General features: G+C 39.3%; 2 protein-coding genes across 6 annotated transcripts in view; one reads left to right on the top strand and one right to left on the bottom strand.

Annotated features, from left to right (window-relative positions):
• Positions 1–2,005, top strand: part of focad (focadhesin) — an 84,585-nt gene extending 82,580 nt beyond the window's left edge. For 4 of the 5 annotated variants that reach the window (XM_032583189.1, XM_032583187.1, XM_032583190.1 and 1 more), the window contains 2 exons: positions 83–221; positions 1,780–2,005. In XM_032583189.1, coding sequence (XP_032439080.1) covers positions 83–221; positions 1,780–1,853 — 213 coding nt within the window. In that variant the 3' untranslated portion in view covers positions 1,854–2,005. The remainder of the gene's footprint in view (positions 1–82; positions 222–1,779) is intronic. The other variant, XM_032583188.1, reaches the window with a different exon arrangement.
• hacd4 (3-hydroxyacyl-CoA dehydratase 4) lies at positions 1,500–20,408 on the bottom strand. Its single transcript, XM_032583260.1, has 7 exons — positions 20,024–20,408; positions 15,043–15,149; positions 6,962–7,089; positions 6,771–6,880; positions 5,613–5,719; positions 4,255–4,347; positions 1,500–2,192 (listed from the first exon to the last, which is right to left on the bottom strand). Coding segments are annotated over exons 1-7 (630 nt in total). The 5' UTR covers positions 20,026–20,408; the 3' UTR covers positions 1,500–2,109.
• Between the last annotated feature and the right edge of the window lie 941 nt (positions 20,409–21,349).

Below are 21,349 nucleotides of genomic sequence, written 5' to 3'. Positions count from 1 at the left end.
GGTAAAAGGTCAGGTGACTTACTGCTGGCTTTAGGTTATAGGTCCAACATGACAACCGTGTGCGTGTGTGTGTGTGTTTCAGTTTATCGACTGGCTCCTCAGCATAACAGAAGGTCCTGAAGAGAATCTGTCAGCCGTCACCATCAGCACAGCCAGAGGTGCAGCACGTTTCATTCCTCCACCTGTTTACGGCTCAGGTCTTCTGCAGCTGCTTCTGTACAGTTAGTCCGTTTATTCTTCCTGATGCACTCACATTTGTTCCTAAAAGTGAGTGAAAGTAAACAGACATAACCCAAACAGAAGAGTCATTCTAAAAGACAACTTTGTTTGCAACTCAAGGCTCTGAGTTGCAAACAAATTATTTTTACATTTAGAAATAATAAATGTGTAAGTTTATACTCCATTGGACTTTTCCTTTTTAAATTACACTGATAGCTTTTTACTTCATGGTTGTAGGTTTATTATTTTTTCCTTCTTGTGATTCTGAAACAAATGTCTCAAGTGGGTGATTTTTATCATAGGTTGACTCGTTGGTATTAGAACTGCCTTGAACTGGAACAAGTAGGAGTGTAACACACACCCAGCTCAGATACTGGCTTCAGGAGAGCAGGACCAGACTCTCAGGTTTTTGATTCTCACAATATTAGAAAATCTTGTGATGACAATAATATAGGTAATGATTCCGACAATCAGATCAGGTGTGATATCTGCTTGTTTTCTTCCTTCCTCTCTTTCTAATGTGAGCTTCCTGCTCTATCACTTCCACCTCTTAGTGTCAATATAGTTTTTTTTTACTGGTAGTCGGCTTTAATGTGAGATATAGAATCTTACAGTTGCATTTGTTGCAGCACCACCTTGTTGAATACTTGAATACTTTGTCATGACTGTCGAACTAAAATACAACATAAACTTCAATGAGATGGTGCAATGAATACAATAGACATAAAAAAATTATATATAACATATAAACATACCTTGCTGGCAAACCCTTCTTTAGAGGTTAAAATGAAGTCTTTATGACTAATCTCCAGTACTCATTACACTGTTTTACTTAAACTGGAATTTTCTGCTGACACTTGTTCTCCTCATATCTGACCAGGGGGGTGCATCTCTCTTAGGTGCCCCAGTGGAACAAACATCCTGAATATTAGTTCCTACTTAAAACTTTCCTAAATAAATGTCCTAATAACACAAAGAAAATTCCTAATGCAAAATAAAACACATTAACTAACATTTAGCATTTTGATAGTTTCAGAACTTGTAAAATATGATAGATGCGCAGTATGTAGTGAGACCCTACCCAGAGGTCATTCCATGACTTTTTGTCCAACCAGGGAGATTTTTTTACCATCTTTGAAAGCAGCCTAGATGTCCAGATTTCCTTAGGCCATTTTAACATTTTATTTTAAATTATCATCTCCAGCAGATGAAGGCACATATTTAAGAAACAGAAAATTTGATTTATCTTCTAAGCTTATGTGATTTTTTTCTTTTTTTTCCTGGGATTTAAAGTTCAGAGTTAGACTTAATAACGAAGCCCAATTCTGAACTCCAGTAAAGTGAGATTTACTTTATTGGAGTAAATTTGACTTCACATAGATGGAGCCCCCTGATTGCAGGTAGTAGAAGGTTTCCATGGGAACTTGTACAAATCACCTGATTGAACATCAGTTAGACCTTTCTGATATAAACAGTGATTTGTAATGTTTAGAATGGTTTATTCATTCTGCTGTCCATCTGACCATCCATCTGACCATCCATGTTCTGATCTGGTTCCAGCTGCTCTCCTGGGTCTGAAGTCGTCCGCCGAGTTCAAGAAGAAAGCCGTGTGGACCAGAGCTTTCAGCTGGTAGTTCAGAGGATCCAGGGTACAAATATGGTAACGTTTGTACACAACATCTGTCCTACTTGGTGAAAGAAACTTGAGTAGAAACTGCTGCTGTTGCTCATTGTTCAGTCATGAGTTCAGTCAGAAACTTGTCTTCATTAAACTGCTTCAAAAATCTGGCATTTCTTTTTTCCTTTTGTGCAATCTGAAATGTTCGTTTGATAAATCAGACGGTTTGAAAACAGAGTCATCCCGTTGTCCCTGAAGAATCCAACTCTGAGTCATTTCTGTTTCTTCCTCTTGTAGCGTTTCTCCAGATGGTGTTTCCTCTCCTTCAGCAGCTGCCAGACTGTTACTGAGCCTCCTACATGAAACACCAGCACAGCTGCTGTTAGAAAGGCTGGCTCAGGGTTTTATCTCCAACTCTTTTTTTTTGATCAAATACTTTTTATTGTATTTTTATGTAAACACAAAGCAATAGCAAAGACACATACACCACAGAAATCCCTCCCATACCGTATCTATTATCCTGATTTGTACCCGTGTTATACTCATAACAGCCAAGTTTTGTGCATAAATGATACAACCAACATGTGAGGGATGTGTTGAAGCAGGGGAGCATCTAAAACGTGCATGTCTGTGTTCCTTGAGGACCAGTATTGGGAAATACTGATTTCCCAACCATTGAACCTAATATTCAGTGGCCTGCAGATAAACAACCAAACAGTAACCACAGACAAAGTTCCCTAGAGAGGAAAATTGAGTACCCAGAGAGAACCCACATATACACAGAGATAGGCCTGTCGCGATAAACGGTAAATCGATTAATCGTACGATAAATTAAAACTATCGACGTCATTTTAATTATCGGCATTATCGTCTCTTCCGGCCTTTTTCTCTTTCTGTTAATGACACCGAATGAAAAAAGGCTCAACTCCGGTGCTCTCAACTGACCCCCCCCTTCCTAATTTTACTTAGTGTAAAGCCCAGCGCACATGAGCTGTCGGCCGATTGTTGGCCCATTTTCAAAACCTGACAGATCACACATTAGCCGACAGAAATCCTAGGTATAACGGTTCGATCGGGTTCGGTCCTGCCGTGTGGTGTCCAACAATGGGCACAAAATAATGGCTACAAGTCCAGTTAACTAATTTTAAAACCAGGCATTAATCAATGCTTTACTACAATCTACCTGCAATGCATGTGGCTAGTGTCAGCGTAAAGTCCTGACTGAATGAAAATCATTATAACCTATTTACGTCACGTTAACGAATAACAGCTGAAAAGTTACCGGGTTTATCAACTGCGGTAGCAATTTCGCTCCAACTCCCCTTGTCATTTCTATATTCTTTGCATGTTGAATAAACATTAATGTTGTTTCCACATATCATCTCCAATGTCCGCTGGACTTCAGGTTGCGCCGTATCAGCTGTTTGGGATTCCCCGACGTAATTTCCCCTGAGAAAGCGTGGAGGAGAATCCGCGCTTTCTGATTGGCTGCCTGTCACATTCAGCAGGCTGCGTTAAGATCCCAGTCTGGGAAAACCCCTGATTTAGATCGGAGCGGCAACGACGATCTACCGTAACACACCACAATTTTAGAAAGACCAACGTTCTAAGATTGTTGTAAGGGGAAAAATAGGAGCAAAAAATCATGTAGTGTGAACTATTGCATCAAGTAGTCGATGTGCCCATCTTCTCTATTTAAATCTAATTATTACTGAAGGGCAACATAATATACAGACTTCATAATCTGCACTCTTTTGGTTGAATGCAGTATTTATTTCCACTTTGGCTTTATGATGTTTACGGGGTTTTTTTCAAGTGAGTTTTTTGTTAATGGAGACTGAGAATCCATTTTATTTTTGTTTTTGGTTGTTTTGTTTATTTTGTTTATCAGCTCAAGTGTTAAGTGTTCTTTTGAAAATAAAGTGTAACTTTGGCAGGAAATCGCATGCATTATTACGTCATTTCCATTAAATCAGTGTAAAAAGGTCTTCAAACAATATTATCGTTTATCGCAATAATTTTTGAGACAATTAATCGTTGAGCAAAATTTGCTATAGTGACAGGCCTACACAGAGATAACATGATAACCCCTAAGCAGAAAGAGCCCAGGCTGGAATTGAACCCAGCACCTTCTTGCTGCTAGGCAACAGAGCTCTCAACTCAGCTCCTGTTTGCAATCATTCTGAGATTCCAAGGGAAACCTCATCAGAGATATCTCTGATCTGAAACATAATCCAGGAGAATCTTCAAAGAAAATCAGGAATGGATTCTAATGTCCATCAGAGCCCATCAGTTATATCTTTATAACAGAGAACCTTTGAGATGGAATGAAGATTAAATGTCAGAAAAGTGAAAACAACATAATGAAGGCCCCATGCAGTGTGTGTGTTTTCAGTTGGACTGCTTTCTTTCCTTACCCACAGCGAGAAGCGGCAGGTAGAGCAGCAGCAGGGAGGGCAGGTGGGGGGCTGACGGTTCCAGGTACGGCAGCGCCTCATAAATAATGACACCTGGAGAACAGAGAGAACTGGCCTCAGCTGCTGCTCATCAGAACACCTAGTGTGTTGTTGATCAGTAGCTCACATTCAAAGTTTTATAAAACCATTCATGCCCCTTATGATACCCGACTTTCAACATCCTTTACAAAAGGGAAAGTGTGGCTGTACATTTGTTTCCAGACAGTATTCTGTAGAACGGGGTGTCCAAAGTGCGGTTGAGGGGCCATTGGCAGCCTTTGGACTTTTATTCAAGATTGGCTTCCCCAGCAAAGGTGGTGGAAGGAGATTGTGATTACTTCATTTGGACAAAATTAGTTAGGTACAACACATAGTAAATCTGACTGCATTGATCCAGTGACTTTTATTCTGAAGCAGACTTTAATACACCCAAATTTGCATTTAATTAATTTATTAAGCTTGACCAAACACATAGACATAGACAGATTTTATTGCCATTCAACTGGCAATGTACAAATTGAAAGAAATTTCATTGCAAGGCTCCAATAATAAATAAATAAATAATAAAAGGATCAATATGGCTGGAAATGGCTGCTGTATAATGTACAGCAGCCATTTCCAGAGAAACAGTGACCCACATCCTGTTCTTGTACTGAGAATATATTGAATTTTTGTATATACTTTTTCCAATGGATATATAATGGTCAAGCTGGATGCCTTTCTTTCAGTGAGAAAGAAAGGCGGGTTTTGCCTCAACATTGACCTCTTTCCTACAAAAATGTTAACTACTTTGTTTCATTAAAATTCTGCATAACTTAATGTACAGCAGGTAAAAAACTGAACATTTTTTGTAGAATTGGCTTTTAAAAAAGTTATAGTTTTTATCCTCATACTGTATCCCTGTACTTTTAACTTGCTGATTTTGGCCCATGGGACAATAAGTTTGGACACCCCTGCTGCAGAACCATCATTGGCTACAGTTTCAGTTAGTCTCTGTGGAACCAGTAAGCTGAAGATGTTTTTCTTAGCATCTGATTGGCAGACGTTTTGCCACAGATTCTCAGTTGTATTTCAATCTGGACTGTAAATAGGCCATTTTAAAACAACTGGCTAGATGTCCAGGGTGGTGGAACCTCTGCCTTAGTCCCAGGTCTTCTGCATTTTCCTTTTGCTTCATATTCACAACTTTGTGTTACTCTGTGATGTAAAGTGAAGAACAATGAAGTTCCTGGTTGTAATGCGACAACATGTGAAACATTTTAGGAGACATCATGATTTTCAAGGCACAGCATGCATTCAGAGTTCTGAAGCAGACTCACCTTCAATGACAACTGACAGGATGTATAAGGGGATCCAAAGAGAGTAACGGCTCCACAACATGGCGACAGAAGGTCTTTCCATAACACACAGAAGTTCGTGAGGGTACCTGAAGTACAGACAACACACAATATGTGACAAGCAACATGGACATGCAGTGTGTTGCACTCTTTGACATGATAAGGGAAGTGTGTTTGGACATTACAGTTGGCAATATCCTCTTTAGTTGTATTTCTACACGAATCCACTTCCTCTAATTGTGCTTTAACTGAAGGAAGCAGAGTTAAATTCCAGCCAGCATCAGAAAGTGACAGTGTTGTTTTTTAACCAAGGCACAACAGCACAAAACAAAAACTAATTTAGGGTTAGCAAGCAGCATCCCCAAAAGCCTCTGAACCTTTGTAAAAACAGACCTCCAAGTTTTGATCTGAAAGTGGAGTAGGTGTGGGAAGAAAACAAATGGACCGATGATACTGAGGTGATTTTAACTTACATGAATTATAACTAGACATTGCTAAGAAAATCCTTCTGGCTCAGAAACTACAATAGACATAAACTGTGGAGGCTTATTACATTAAATGTGGCAACAAATATCATTCAAGATAAGAATGCTCTTGTTTTATGAAGTTGTGCTTACAGCATGGTTGCATGATACATCTACATTTGCAAAATTTTAAACATCTACTTCTACTATTAGCTAGGAATGGAAATGTGAAAACAGCTCCAATTAATTCTTTTGATTTGGAAATAATAAACTGACATCGTGTACAAAGAGACAATGTTATAAATGTGGAACAGAGATATTATGTGACAAAGAAAACAAAATACTGTTTATTTTTTTAAACTAAGTATCACAGATAAAGTAATAAGCATGTCTGCACAGCTACAATTATGGCAAATAATATACTGATATTATGAATAATATACTTTTTGCTTTTGGTTTCTTGTTGAGTTTCTGCAGCCTTAAATTAGGTTTGAGTAGCTCAAAGAATATAGAATCTGTGTACTTATAGTGTGAAGAATGCAACTAACTGACCAATTTTTATGTGCAAAATTGAACAAATGCCTATTTACTACAAACATCTTCTCACTTTTACTTTGAAAGATCTGAGTGAAACAGGCTTGGTGCTCATAAGATATGTGACTGGCTGTTTGCTCACCGTAAGAGGTCCAGTATATTCCACAGGAAAAACTGCACACACACCACTGGCTTACTTTGGATCTCTTCAAACATGATGACCATAATCAGCAGAATGTTTTTCTCAATCACCTAACCAAAGAAATCATGATGAAACCAGAGACTGGTTAGAATCAAAAAGACATCAACAAAGAGGTGAACTGCTGCACACACTTGAATGAAGCGAGGAAGGAGCCTAGCCTTCTCGATGCCGTCTGCGATGTGGAAGATCTCCAGGATGGAGAGCAGCTGGCACAGGCTCATCACAAAACCCACAGAGTAAAACGTGTCTGCCAGAGCATCTGCAACAATCGCAAAAGGCAATTAAACTAGAGAAACATCTGAGAGTCTTACTTTCACTCAGAAGTGCACTTGTGAGTGAAAGTCGCACTCACAAGTGTGACTTTACTCACAAGTGTGACTAAAGGTACAGCTTTACTGTACCTAATAAAGCTGTACCTTTATTAGGTACAGCTTGCTAAAACCCTCTTTGGATATAAGCAGTTTACTTTTAAAACTTCTTATATTGGGTTGAGATTTGGTGACTGTGGAAGCCTTTGAAGTACATGAATTCATTGTCATTTTGAGATAAGCTGGTCTTTATAACATTATCCTGCTGGAAGCAACTATTAGAAGATGTGTACACTGGTCATAGTCATGAAAGGGTGTACATGTTCAGTAACAATACGCAGGTAGGCTGTGGAGTTTAAACAATGATCAATAGTAAAGCCAGTCCCAGTCAGTGTGGTTTCGCCCAATAAAGTTGCAATAGAAGTTGCCCCCAGTACTTTTAAATTGTTTGTTTGGGAGCATTTTGTGTTTCCAGTAGAAATGAGAAACGGCAACAGAGTGACAGACAAGACATGAACAATATGTAAACACTTCAAGAATATATTACTGTGCACTGTGACTAACACTAGCACAATGCAAAGAGACCTTCAGGACCATCACAAGTGAAGAAATTACCAACACTGCAGACATGCTGAAAAATATTTTTGCATCTCAGCTTCCACACTCATGTGCGTGCTGCAGCAATAACAACATAGATTGGCATTTTTATTGCAACTTATATGAGACCATTTTCTGTTATGGAAAATCTGGGATTTAGAAGACTTCTTAATACTTTAGAAGCTTTAGAGCTCAAGGCCAGAGTTGTTGGCTATGACAAGTGCAGGACGCTTGTCGCTTGCTGACCGGCATTGGTGGAACTTGAAGAACTGGCGGCAGCTGAAGGGCCTTAAAATCCTCCCCTTAAGACTGGTGTATGTCTTAGACCGATGTACAGGCTCGGGAGCTGGGGAATCACAAAGTGGCACTGGGAACAGAGGCGGGTCGTTCTTGCATCTCTCAGAGGCAGGGGGCTGGAGAGAACTGTGGTACTCAGGAGACTGGCAAACACTGTAAAGCTTAGGAGACTGGGTAGTCTGGAGCCCAAGAGCTAGCAGTACAACCTAGCTCCACAGCTGTGGAAACCTGGAGCCTGAGGGGCTGCTGCTGATGTAAGAATGGGTTCTCATGTTGCTGGCTGGGAATGTGGCTGGAGACGAGACTGGTGAAGGAGACATGACTTTGCTGCTGAAGATGAAGCCGCGACTGGAGATCTGAAGAGTGGAGACCGGGAAGGAGTAACAAGAATTGTGGAGAAGGGCAGAAGGCTGGGAGCTCTGGCTAAGCTGGAGGTGGATTGCCAGCCATTACTGCCAGAGCTGGAGGTAAAGGCTGCAGAGTGGTGCCACTCTGCCTTCTTCAACAACTCCGTTAAGCCTATGGAAGGGAGATTTGGAATCCAGTCCTGCACCACATTTACTTTGTCGCCACAAAGCAAATCTTCGGGGTAGTGAACATGGTTTTGCCATGGTGTCAATTAATTATTTTCCAAGTCAGTTGTAATTGTTCAAATTCTCTGAAATACAGGAATTCTGCTGGGTCCTACTGGCTGGATCGTTCTGTCATGTTCAGTGTTTTTAGAGTGAACCCATTAAGAAGCAGGCATGTAAGTTAGAGTTGATTTTATGTGATTTTAATGAAAAGATGAAGAAACTTGCAGATAAAGGCAAAAAAGGAACACGACCATGAAGTCCAGGAGGCACCGACAATGGGGATCAGACTGGAAAGATGACAAAGATGAGAGGATACTAATGAGTCAGAAACAAAGGCTTAAATAATGGGGAGGTTGAATGCTGAACAAAATACCTGTGCTGATTGCAGGTTTGGTTGGAGGGGGAGAGAAGGTGGCACAAGGGGCAAGGAAGTGTACACAGAGAAAAGGGAAGTAATTCTAACACTACAGATTAACTTGACTAAAGAAACATAATAATCTAGCACGACAAAGAATAACTATAATAATTAAACATAACTAGAAACACTAAGAACTGAACTAAAGGAAAACAGGAACAAGACAGATTTAACCAAAATAAGAAAGTAACACAAAAAATAATAATGTGTGGCAGCTGAAGGACGAACAGCTTGTCCTGCTCTCTCCCGTTTTTACTGATAACTTTGCCTGAGCTATTTTTAAAGTGACAGTTTTTATAGTTATATTCACATTTTCGACATCATAACTGGATTACTACAAACCTAAGGACTGGGGGATTTTCTTACTTTTATTTTTACCTTACTTTTCTTCATCTCCAAGTTGAACCAGGACAAAATGCCTCCGGCCGACCCCAAGGACATTAGCAGTATTATGCAACGACTTCAGTCTATAGAAATGAAGATCAAACAGCTGGAGGTGAACTTTGAAAACGCTAACTATGGAAATCAGACAACTCTTCCTCAAATCAATGGAGAGGTTGTACGCCTCGCATCAAGCAGCTCACCCTGGAACGCTCTGGGTGCCAAGCCGAAGCAAAAGTCTCACACCGCAGATCCGATGAGGCGACTGACAGGGAGAACCCCTCACCTGGACGAATCAGCGTGGACGGCTCTGAGACGAAACCCACCTTCAACCTCAACACCTGCTCCACCAAAGAAAAACAAACAAGCAGCTGCAACCAAAACGGCTCCACTGACCCCGCTCCCAAGGACAAAGCGACCAGCCCGAGCCTCAAAACATTCTGACTCTGTGGGAATCCCACTGAAAAACAGATTTTCTGTACTCCAGCCTGAGCCTCTGAGTGAAACCTCGCTTTCAAATATCAACAATGAGGCGAGTCTAACACATCCACCCCCCAAAGCCCCAAAGGACAAAGCGGCTACCAGGAAAACGAAAGGTATGCCAAAAGTGCTTATTGTTGGAGATGAGGCAGTAAATGGAATCAGTCACGTTTGCAATCCCAAGAAAACGAGAGCGATTTCTTTTCCTGGTGACACTGTATCTGATTTAACTCGTAAAGTTCTCTCTCTAACCACTGATCAGTCAGATATTGAGTCTTTAGTTGTGCATGTTGGAGCCAACGATCTGGCAAAACAGAAATCTGAGATTCTGAAAAAGGACTTTAATATTCTTCTGAACACTATGGGAACGTTAAAAATGAAGTTATTTCTCAGTGGTCCAATTCCATCACCTCAATGGGGAGACGAAAAACACTCCAGGCTGGACATGATAAACAAATGGCTGATTAAAAGCTGCTCTGCCAGCTCAGTGACATTCATCGGCAACCTCTGGATCTATTGGCAGCGCTTTCACCTTTTTGGAAGAGGCGGACGCAATCTTAATAAACATGGGATAAAGCTACTCACTGCAAATCTTTTTCATTTTATCAACAAGGACAGCAACGTGATCATCGCTTCAGAAGAACAGGCTCGAGGATTTCTGACTAGGAAGAAACCGTCAGCTTATCAGAAACAAACAGTTTCAAAAGCAGCTGATATAACATCGACTGGAGACGGAGCGACTGGTTCCCTTTCTCCTTCTCCCCTCCCTCCCTGCTCACCCACTTATTCACAGGATTCACAAGATACACATGGAGAAATGTCTTCTGGACCAGAGTTTCTTAAATTTACAGATGGAATGAATCAACAGGTTTTACTTGGGACGTCTCTCCTTAGCTCTCACGTAGCAGACCTCACTTCATTTAAGCCACCTGACTTTAACTTCAGTGAGAAGTTTCTTCAGTGAGAAGAGAAAACACAAAAAAGGAGGAGGCGTGACTTCAATATTTAAGAATACCATAAACTGTAGTAAAATCTCTTTGGGTCATTTCACCTCTTTTGAGTATCTTGGAATTGAGGTTAAAGGCCACAAACGAACTTTGACAGTAACTCTATACAAAACTCCAACTTGTGTTGAAAATTTCTTTACTGACTTGAATGAGCTTCTATCTCTCATATGTATTGATTATGATTGTTTAATAATTGTTGGTGATTTCAACATTCATATTGTCAACCCCCAAGACAGAGGGGCAAAAAAGCTCGCTAATATTTTAGAGACTTTTGGTCTAACACAACATGTCAAACAAGCAACACACACTCAAGGACACACACTGGACCTGGTTATCAGTAAGGGTGTGAATATTTCCAATCTCTCTGTAACTGATGTCGCCCTGTCGGATCACTTCGCTGTTATCTTTGAAAGTTCTTTATCTTTTAACCCACTTGGACAAACAGCAACCATCACAAAACGTTCTCTCACTGAAAACACAGCAGAAACTTTTAATCAAATCTACTCTTCTTCCTCACCCTTAAGCTGTAATGATGTAGATAAGTTGGTAAATGATTTTCAGTCTAAAGTCTCAGATATTATTGATTCCATTGCCCCAATTAAAATGAAGGTTGTGTCTGGTAAAAAGAAATCTCCATGGAGAAATGCACAAACAGTTAGATCTGTAAGACAACTCTGCCGTAGGGCAGAACGAAAATGGCGTAAAACTCAACTCCACGTTCATTGTGACATCTACAAAGAAAGACTACGTAACTATCATTTAACACTAAAACATGCAAGAGAGGCTTTCTTTGCAGATGTCATAAACAAAAACATTAACAATGCTCGAGCTTTATTTGCAACAGTTGACAGAATCACAAACCCTCCTGTGATGTTACCGCCTGAACTCCATTGTAATGCCGCCTGCAACCAGTTTTCCAGCTTCTTTTCAGAGAAAATTCAAAAAATCAGAGGATTAATCTGTACATCCACTATAAAGCCAGTACCAATGCTGTGCCCAAACAAAACAAATACAGGAAAAATGACCCAATTCCAACTACTTAATTATAAAACCCTACAGGAAGGTCACATGTGGGGTACCCCAAGGTTCAATCCTAGGACCCCTTCTATTCAATATTTATATGCTCCCACTAGCTCAGGTTACAACAGGAAATAATATTAGCTACCATAACTATGCAAATGACACACAACTCTACATTACGATGTCACCAGGTGACTCAGAGCCCATCCAATCACTGAACAGATGCTTAGAGCAGATAAATGTGTGGATGTGCCAAAACTTTCTCCAGGTGAACAGAAACAAAACTGAAGTTATTATTTTTGGACCTAAAGAGGAACGATCTAGAGTCAATGCACAGCTTCAGTTATTACAACTGAAAACCAGCGATCAGGCCCGAAACCTGGGAGTAGTGATGGACTCTGACCTGAACCTCCAGAGCCACATAAAGACAGTTACGAAGTCGGCCTTCTATCACCTGAAGAACATTTGCAAGATTAAAGGACTAATGTCTCAGCCAGATCTAGAGAAACTCATCCATGCGTTCATCTTCAGTCGTATTGATTATTGCAACAGCGTCTTCATAGGTCTGTCCAACAAATCAATTAGCTGCATCTGATCCAGAATGCTGCTGCTCGCGTTCTCACTAAAACCAGGAAGATAGAGCACATAACACCAGTTTTAAAGTCCCTCCACTGGCTCCCTGTAGCTCAAAGAATAGACTTTAAAATACTGTTGTTAGTTTACAAATCACTGAACGGCTTAGCACCACAATACATTAAAGATCTGCTGTTATTGTATCAACCTTCCAGACCTCTCAGGTCTTCTGGTTCTGGTCTGCTCTGCATCCCCAGAACCAGAACCAAACGAGGAGAAGCAGCTCTCAGCATCTATGCACCACAAATTTGGAACAAACTTCCAGAAAACTGTAAAACAGCTGAAACACTGACTTCTTCTAAATCTCAACTAAAAACCTACCTGTTTAGAATTGTATTTGAAATGTAATCAATTACAAATTTATTGATGGAACTTGACTTAATGCTGTGTTTTGATTATTGATTCTATATTGCTTTGTGTTTCTGTGTTTGTAATGATGTAAAGCACTTTGAAATGCCTTGCTGCTGAAATGTGCTATACAAATAAAATTTGATTGATTGATTGAATAATAAAAGTAGAATGAAATCATACTACAAAACAGCGTAAATGCCCAGGATCTAACAATAACCTTATTTGCATTTATTGTGAAGGCAAAACATTTGTAAAGAACATAAAGAAAATGAATAGTTTACTTATTTTTTAGTTCTTTTTTTATATATGTTCAGTTTTTCGAGGTTAGGTGTGAATGTCATATGTCTTTATGAAAATTTAGAAGGCCATGCATAGCTGAAGCTCTGCTCCATAGTCTGAGGAGATTCAGTAAATCAGAAAAAGAGACATATCAGTTGAATTTGTGACAAAACTTCTAAATATATGTAATGAAAGTCTTTTTTGCAGCATAAATTTGATCTTGTTGTCTTGAAACTGTTGTTAAAATGTTGTTCAGTCTTAGTCTTGTTTTGGTGAACTAAATATTGCATCTCGTCTTGTGGGTTTTAGGTATCGTTCATTACACTCCTGTTAGATGAAAGATATTATTATGAATACAATGACTGTAGTAGGTTGGAGCAAAATTTCCTGTTTTTATTTTTCAAACCATTCTGAGTAAACCTGAAAGATGGCTGTGAATACACTGATAAATTGTCTTTTATTTCCTTAGTTTGGGACATCAGAGATCTGCCAATAATTATGAGAAACCAATCTTATCCACCAATCTTATCTACCTTATCAAAGGTATGAAAATCAGCCACTGTTTTCTTCTGCTCTGCCATGAGAGAGGACTGACTGACAGATCCACCAGGTCACGTCTCTGGAGCACCATTAATAATACTCACCCCACTGTTGACAACTTAGAGATTTTGTCATTAAATTTAGCAACTTTTAGACAAAAAATTGGTATCAACCAAATTCGGAATCAGCAACTCCAGGCTTTTTCATGATCAGTGATTAACCAGAAAACTATAATCCATCCACCTCTTGTGAAAATTCCAATAGATTAGTAGGTTCTAAAATTACCAAACCATCTCGCCTGATGCCAACAACCATCATTCTGATGTTCAGTTTGATTTTTCAGAAAAATATTTGCTGTATTTTGCTAAATTAACAACTGCAAAAAAAAAGGAAACAATAAAAATTTAAACAAGCATCCTCCTGTAAATGTTGGGATTTAAAGGCTTCCTCAGGCTGGTTTTCTTCTGCTAAACAACCTGCAGTTTTAGTTCTCTGCATTTCCCAGGTGAAGGCCAAGAGCTATCAGTAATCCAGAACTTCTTTCATAAAAATAAGCTTCAATTTTTTTTCTAGTTAGTCTGCACTCCAACATAATTACCTCCCTCTTTTTCTTTAGATTAATGTTAGTTCAGCTCAGTATTATTTCCACAGGAACCTTTTTATGTAAACGGGTTGCATTTATATACAGTTTTAAACAGTTAATGATATCCATTTGATAAATTTCAGCTCATTCTAATGTAGCAGATTCACATTCAAATCCAGTACAGTTTAGTTTCCCATTCCACAGTTAACGATCCCAGGACAGGAAGACTTGCCTGTCCAAGGAAACCATTCAATTCAATCTTCCTTGAACCTATCTGCCACCCTAAGCAAGTACCTGGCAACAGTGGAAAATAGCACCTATTACCTATTCACACTTATTACATATTAACAAGAAGAAACCACCAACAGAAGCTCTATTTGATAAAACGATTGTTGCAGAGTTCAGTCACTTTCATTCCAGCTGTGTTGCTCATCACCCCCCACTTTCATGATCCTGAACTGTTCAATAAACTCAATGTAAGTTAGTGGAGAAACCAGCAAGCCTGGTCCTGACAGTGCCGTTTGGCTTCAATCAGATAGATCTAGCTTCCTGTTGGGAAAAGATGGTGACGTCTTCAATTCAAACCATAGAACAACAATGTAACCTGCAACAAGCTCTGGAGAGGCTTTCAGCATTCATGTGATCATATCCTGCAGGATATGCAGGATGATCATATCCTGCATATCCTGCTGCAGGATATGATCATCCTGCAGCAGGATGATCATATTTTATTTTTTTTAACTTACCTTGACCAAAGGTAAAAAATCTTGCGATGGTGTTAGCCAGGATCCATGTGTGACCACAGAATTGGAACAAGTTATAGGAGAAAATGTAGACCAGCCTAAAGCTGTACCTGCAGGAGAAGAAGTCACAAAGATATTTAGTTCTAAAGACTTTATAATACTCAGATACACTGGATTGATTTCGAATTGGAGTCAACTGTGAGATGCTTTATAAGATGTATCCTTGTTTGTATCTTCTAGCACCTCTTATCTCTCTCCATTTAAACTCGATTCTGAAATGTCCATTCTGCTGGAACCAGACAGTTTATTGTTGAAACATCACAGGTTGATGCTTCAGGCATTTATGTGATGCTCTTATGAGATTTCAGCACAATAAAATCTTAAGCTGAACATTATTAAAGACCTTGGATTGATCAACATTTTTAACCTTGTACAGACGGTGGGTTTTATGTCTGCTTATGGCCTGTTGATGCTGGTGGTTCACACTGAACAAAAGTGTGATAAGAGGGACTATTGAGAAAGAAAATCTAATTTGGAGAGAGGTCAGAGGCATATGCAGAGATTATGACAAACATCATCCTCAACAGTCTAACAATCTTAACTGATAATATGTAATTCATAAATAATGGATCTATGTCGGACAGGATACATGTTCACCTTATGGACTAACCCACGACCTGCTGACATACTGCATAAAACTTCTCACTTTGTAGTAATTGTCTTTTCTCTGCAGAGCTGAGCCATTATGTGAGCATAATATTGATCAATCACCATTTGTTTTCATAAATTACTCTGACAAGAATCAGAAGGTTCACATCTTCCTTACTTAAACAAATGTTTTCATAACTTCACAGCAGGGGTGGCCAATCATTGGCCAAGTGGCCCCATAAGAGCAAGCACTTTCCCTCCAAAACAGGTGGTGGCAGCAGTTATAATATCAATATACTTCTGTATCTATTAACATAACAAGGCCTTTAAAAAATTATCTATCTTTAGTAACTTATTTTGAGAATACGGATGTTGTGCTGCGAAATGGCTCTGGTGTCGATCAGTTGTTGGTCACCTTTGAGTGAGCAACTGTCCCATCCTGGCCACCTCTATGAAAATTCTCTGACTCCTCTGTCTGCTGTGAGAACGACCAGTGAGGATATATCAGAAGGAACTGCTAAACTGATGCTTTTAACTCTGCAACATCTCCTTCTTCTGAGCCTTAAAGGGGAAGTATTATGTGTATTAACCCAGGCACATAGTGTCATTTTATAGCACAGTCAAGTAATTATGTTATCTTCAGTTGTCATAAAAATTTTGTATATGACTGTAAAGAAGTTTGACTTTGTAATTTAATGTCTTGAAATTGGGCTTCTGTCTCTTTAAGAACTCCTGCTCTTTCTGAAACGTGCCTTCAGGAACACAACATGGCTCCTCTATTAAGACTTAACAACGTTTTTACCAGCATTTCATTGAGAAGTAGCTCCTCTGATGAGCTCAGCAGATGCTCAGTTCCACCAGGTGTTTGCTTATTGCTGCTGGGTAGTCCGAAGGAGCTGAGAGGGGGATTTGTGAGATGGAAACTCTGAAGCTTGAAACAGCAACTCTGAGGAGGAGCTGCAGGTCCATGAAGATTAAAGAATTTGTCAAACATGCCTGAAAGAATCAAGGCAGTTCTCTAGCGGTGTTTTTGATGAGGAAATAATTTTATAACATGATGTAAAGTTCAAAAAAGTCAATTTTACATCACACTTCCCCTTTAAAGAATGAACTGCTAACTTCCATCTGTGCCCTGGTGTGCTTTCTAATTTGCTGGAAATTAGTTATGAGACATAAAAGGTTTTCCACCATCAAACCAAAACAGTGAGATAAGAGCAGTCATGTGGGAGGGTGCTCATAGTAAGTGAAATTTGACAGGAGAAGAGTTTGTTTTGATTAACTTTAACTGACAGTAATGCAATCAGCTGATTGGATAATGATTTAAAGGGAACGTGTCTTGGCCAGGTCTGGAAGGGTTAGCAACCTGCTGCTGCTCTTTCACACCCACTTTGCCACACTGACTCCAGAAAGTCCTGGTTATCAGGATTTCGAATTTGCCACATTCTATGGATAAGGATCATGCTGCCCCTGCCTCTCAGAAGTGTGTTGAGTTAATGTGTGCAATAATTATCATTCATAGTGAAGCTGCAGTGCAGTCATGGGAAAAGAAAGGGCTCCTTACTTCAGCTGAGCAGTTTTACATATCAGGACATATTAAAACATGATCTGGTCTGTATTAGGTTCAACATTTTTAGGGTTGTCCAATGATAAATGGAAAAACACAGCAGATTTCACACTGTCATTATTTATTAAACAAAGATAAAACCAAAACGGAAAAGCTGTGTGAGGAAAAAGTTGCCACTACAACAGGAAGTAATTGACAGTGATATTATGAGGCAATTTCCAAAGAATATCAAGTCCAATATTCTACCGTTGGAAGGATGTACAATTGACAATATTCCCAGGAGTGGATGTCCCAGCAAATTTATCCCAAAGTTAGAAAATGCTCAAAAAATGACAAAAACTCTAAATGTTAATGTACTAGCAGTGGCGTTAGAAAAAGATCCAATAGGCATGGCGGGTGTGGGAGAGTTGAAGAAAAATGTTTCTCTTAGGTTTATAAATTTGCATCTGATTGAAGAACAAGTTTACTGGAATTGTATTGTTTGGAAACGTTTGTTCAAAATACACATTTGGAATAAAAAATGTGATCCAGAGGTAAATTAAAGTTACAGTGGGCTCATGGTTTTAACGAGGTGAGGGAAAACAGCCACATAGCTTAAAAAACAGAATACTTGAGATCACCTCTATAAATGCTTATAACTGCGAATTTCAGTAGTTCAAGCACCAAATGTTTTAATATGCAGTAATACATGGAAACAGTTTTAGCACTACCTTAGAAGCTAACAGCAACTGTCTTCCATATTGCTCGTCTTGGAGGTTCAGCCAATCCACACCAAAGAAAATGACTGGCACTAATTGATTGGCTGTTTTTCAAAGACCAACCAATAGCGTGTCAGGTAGCATTGAGAGTAGGTGTTTCAGCTTCCAAAGCAATTTTCCTTTGATTATAGACCTTATGAAAAAAATCAGAAAATAGACAAAAAGGCCTTCTGGGAGTCCAGTTCTGTTGGGGCCAAGCAGACACCACTAGGAGGCAGTACACGGTGGACATCACATAAACAACTGGACATCAGCCATTCTGATCAATTATGTCCGGGGAGAAATGAGTGCTAGACTCATATTCACTCAGTGGGAAGAGCTCTAGACTGGCTCCCTGAGGTCTGGGAGCTTCTGCTGTTGATGCAGCTGCTGGTGACGATAGTGAAAGTTTTCTTCTCTGCCTGGCCTTCTGCTGCTCCTCTACTGTTAATTGCCCTTCTATGAGAATGGGAGGAATCTGTCAGCTTCGACTGTGTGCCTTTCACCTTTAACCACCCAGAGATGTTTCCAGATAAGTGATGTAAGCTTACACAAGTATGGGTCATTATGTGAAAGTGGAAACCAATCAATAAAATCCACTAAAACATGCAAATCACCCCCATGCTAAACACTCTAAAAATAAAAAAACATGTAATACAAATAGAAGTGCACCGATTGCAGTTTTCTGGATCACCGATCTTGAAAAAGCCTGACCTATTGATTCCGATTTTGGCCAATACTGATGTTCTTCTCTGAACATCATTAAGTATAGTGACAGAGTAGGCACATTGGTGACAGTTGGGTGACCTGCTAGGTGGGACGGTCAGTCAGTCTCTCATGGGCAGCCGAGCAGAAAGAGACAGGGGCTGATTTTCAGACCTTTGTGGAGGAAGAGCATCAGCTGATAACCCAAAATTAAGGAAATCAGAGAAGTTTCACCATCTGACAAAGCCAAAGGCACAAAGACCTAATAACAGCTGTTGGCACTGTTGCATGGTGGTGAAGGCATGGTGATTTGGGTGTTTTTTAGCCTTAGGACATGCAGAGCTGGCAGTCTTTGAGTGGGCCAAGAAATCCTCTGACTAAATGTGAGCTGATGCTTTGCCCACGTTTCAAGAATGGCTGAGAAAAAGAGTAGCGTTGTTGAAATAGCTCTGCCAAAGTCCATTACCCAACATGATTGAAATATTGACGAGTGGAATGAAATTCCTCTGACAAAATCAGAGTGTAGAACTTGTTGTATTTTAGATCTATTAACATTTAGAACAAAAGCCAGATCGTTTTTCATTATGTCCTGATATGTGAAACTCTAAACTTATACTATTTTTACTGTGACTATATGCATAAGAATAATGTCAATGGGTTTCACCAGAATAGAATAAAATGATTCTTACTGGGGAAATGCCAGTGTATTATCAGCAAATAATAATCGCAAACATAAAGAAATTTATAGAGTTGTATGCAGGGAAAAAAGCAACACAGATATGATTAAATAGAAAAATAAAGAAAATTGTCAACCTAACATGCTAGATTTTCTCCATCACACTTTGGGTATCTCAGTGGGTGAGGTAGTGTTTCAAACCTCATCTGTATCTAATCATTTTGGTCTAAATAATTAAAATGTTATCAGGTTTCACATCATTTAATCAGCTCAAACAAACATATAAAATTTTAACATGCATTATTCTAATTGTACTAGCTCATGTTTCAGGTAGAGACTTAAAATACGTGCTGTAGAAATGTCCTATCACCACAGAAAATGTAAAAAACTATAAATGAGAAGCTTACACATAGTAAACATCATCAAACCATATTTGATCCTTTAAGTACATCTGAGTGATTTTGGAAGTATTTCATGGGTATAATCCAGTTTTCCCAGGCTGTAGTTAAGGTTCACATATGAGAAAAATCTAGATTTTTAAACTCAGTCTCCGTCGGTATAGCTGAACATTAACTACAGCCAGTCATTTCTAAGCCCACCCTAAAGAGAACATTCCTCAGTAACTCCACTGTGACGCTCAATGTTCTCACTCACATGCTCCTTCCTTCAAGCAGATTCTGGATCTGCTCTCAGTTCAGATATCCATGTTTCCAGTTTGAGCTTCAGTTCAGCTGATCTGATACTGCAAACAGACCAAATGTTGCAGAGCTTCCTCTGTGCTGACTGCAGCCGTTATGTCTTCACTGAGAATAGGAAGTGAAAAAATTCCATGTGCGAGCCAGGCTGTTGAATAGTCCCGGCCCCTTAAAGAAAACTATGAAAAGACTGGCTGACAAGAACATGCAGTCTGAGTGGGGAGAGAACGGGGCGGGGACAATGGAAAACGCATGTATATGTGCAGGAATGACTCAGACACCTCCAGGCGCTGACAAGAATCTAGAACTGTGACCTCGAGTTCTGGGTAGACATTTTTACAGACTTTTTTTTCAACTCAAAATGTATATATTTTTGCACAGTTTTGACTTAGTTTCTGTTGTGAATGTGTTGTTGTTTCAACAAATAGCATTTTTTTTGAGTATCTATAATCTAGTTAAAGATTTATCAATTACTAAATTATTCATCCATCCATCCATTATCATACACACTTATCCCTAGTGGGGTCACCATGGGTGCTGGTGCCTCCAGAGGTCAAAGGGTGAGAGACAGGTTGCCCTGGACAGGTCGCCAGTCGATTGCTAAATCATTAAAATAGTTGACAATTATTTCAATAAACAATTACCGGTAATCCAATTAATTAATTGTTTCAGCCTTAGAAACAACAGAAAAATTGCAGAGGGAAAAAGAACAATGTTCTGACAAATGTTACATAAAAATCTAAAATATGTATTTTATACTAGTCTAACCATGAAGGATACATAGAATAATAAATAATAGTAAATAAAATGTACTGTATGTCTAATTAAAGAAGGACCAAACTGTTTTGTACGGTGGAGGACCTGTAGTGCTGTGGACTTGTTGCTTTTCCAGATTTCCTGGGAACCTAGTGATAGTGTATGAAATCATGAACTCTGAAATACCGGGAGACTTTAATAACAGATTCTATGAAGGGGTCATCACTAAGTTATTTAGACGGATAATGATCCAAAACAACCAAATCAACCCAGAAAAGGTTCATATGACTCTAAATCCTGTGAAATTAGATCTGTGGTGGGAGCTGAAGTCAAAAAGGAATCAGGGAAGAGCCAGAATGGAAGTTTGATGAAGATTGAGGTTGGATTTAACATTTTTCAGAGTGAGATTATGCTAGTGGAATAATACCTGAACTGATTTTATTCTGCTAGAATAAAACTTTTTAAGTGCCAACCAATTAATCCAGGTCTGTCTTATCTTTGTTTAATATGTATCATCCACCACAGCATG

The sequence above is a fragment of the Xiphophorus hellerii genome, chromosome 14, assembly GCF_003331165.1.
Source record: "Xiphophorus hellerii strain 12219 chromosome 14, Xiphophorus_hellerii-4.1, whole genome shotgun sequence".
NCBI lineage: Eukaryota > Metazoa > Chordata > Actinopteri > Cyprinodontiformes > Poeciliidae > Xiphophorus > Xiphophorus hellerii.
The sequence above is the reverse complement of the archived record's forward strand: the minus strand, read 5'-3'. Positions and strand labels throughout refer to the sequence as shown.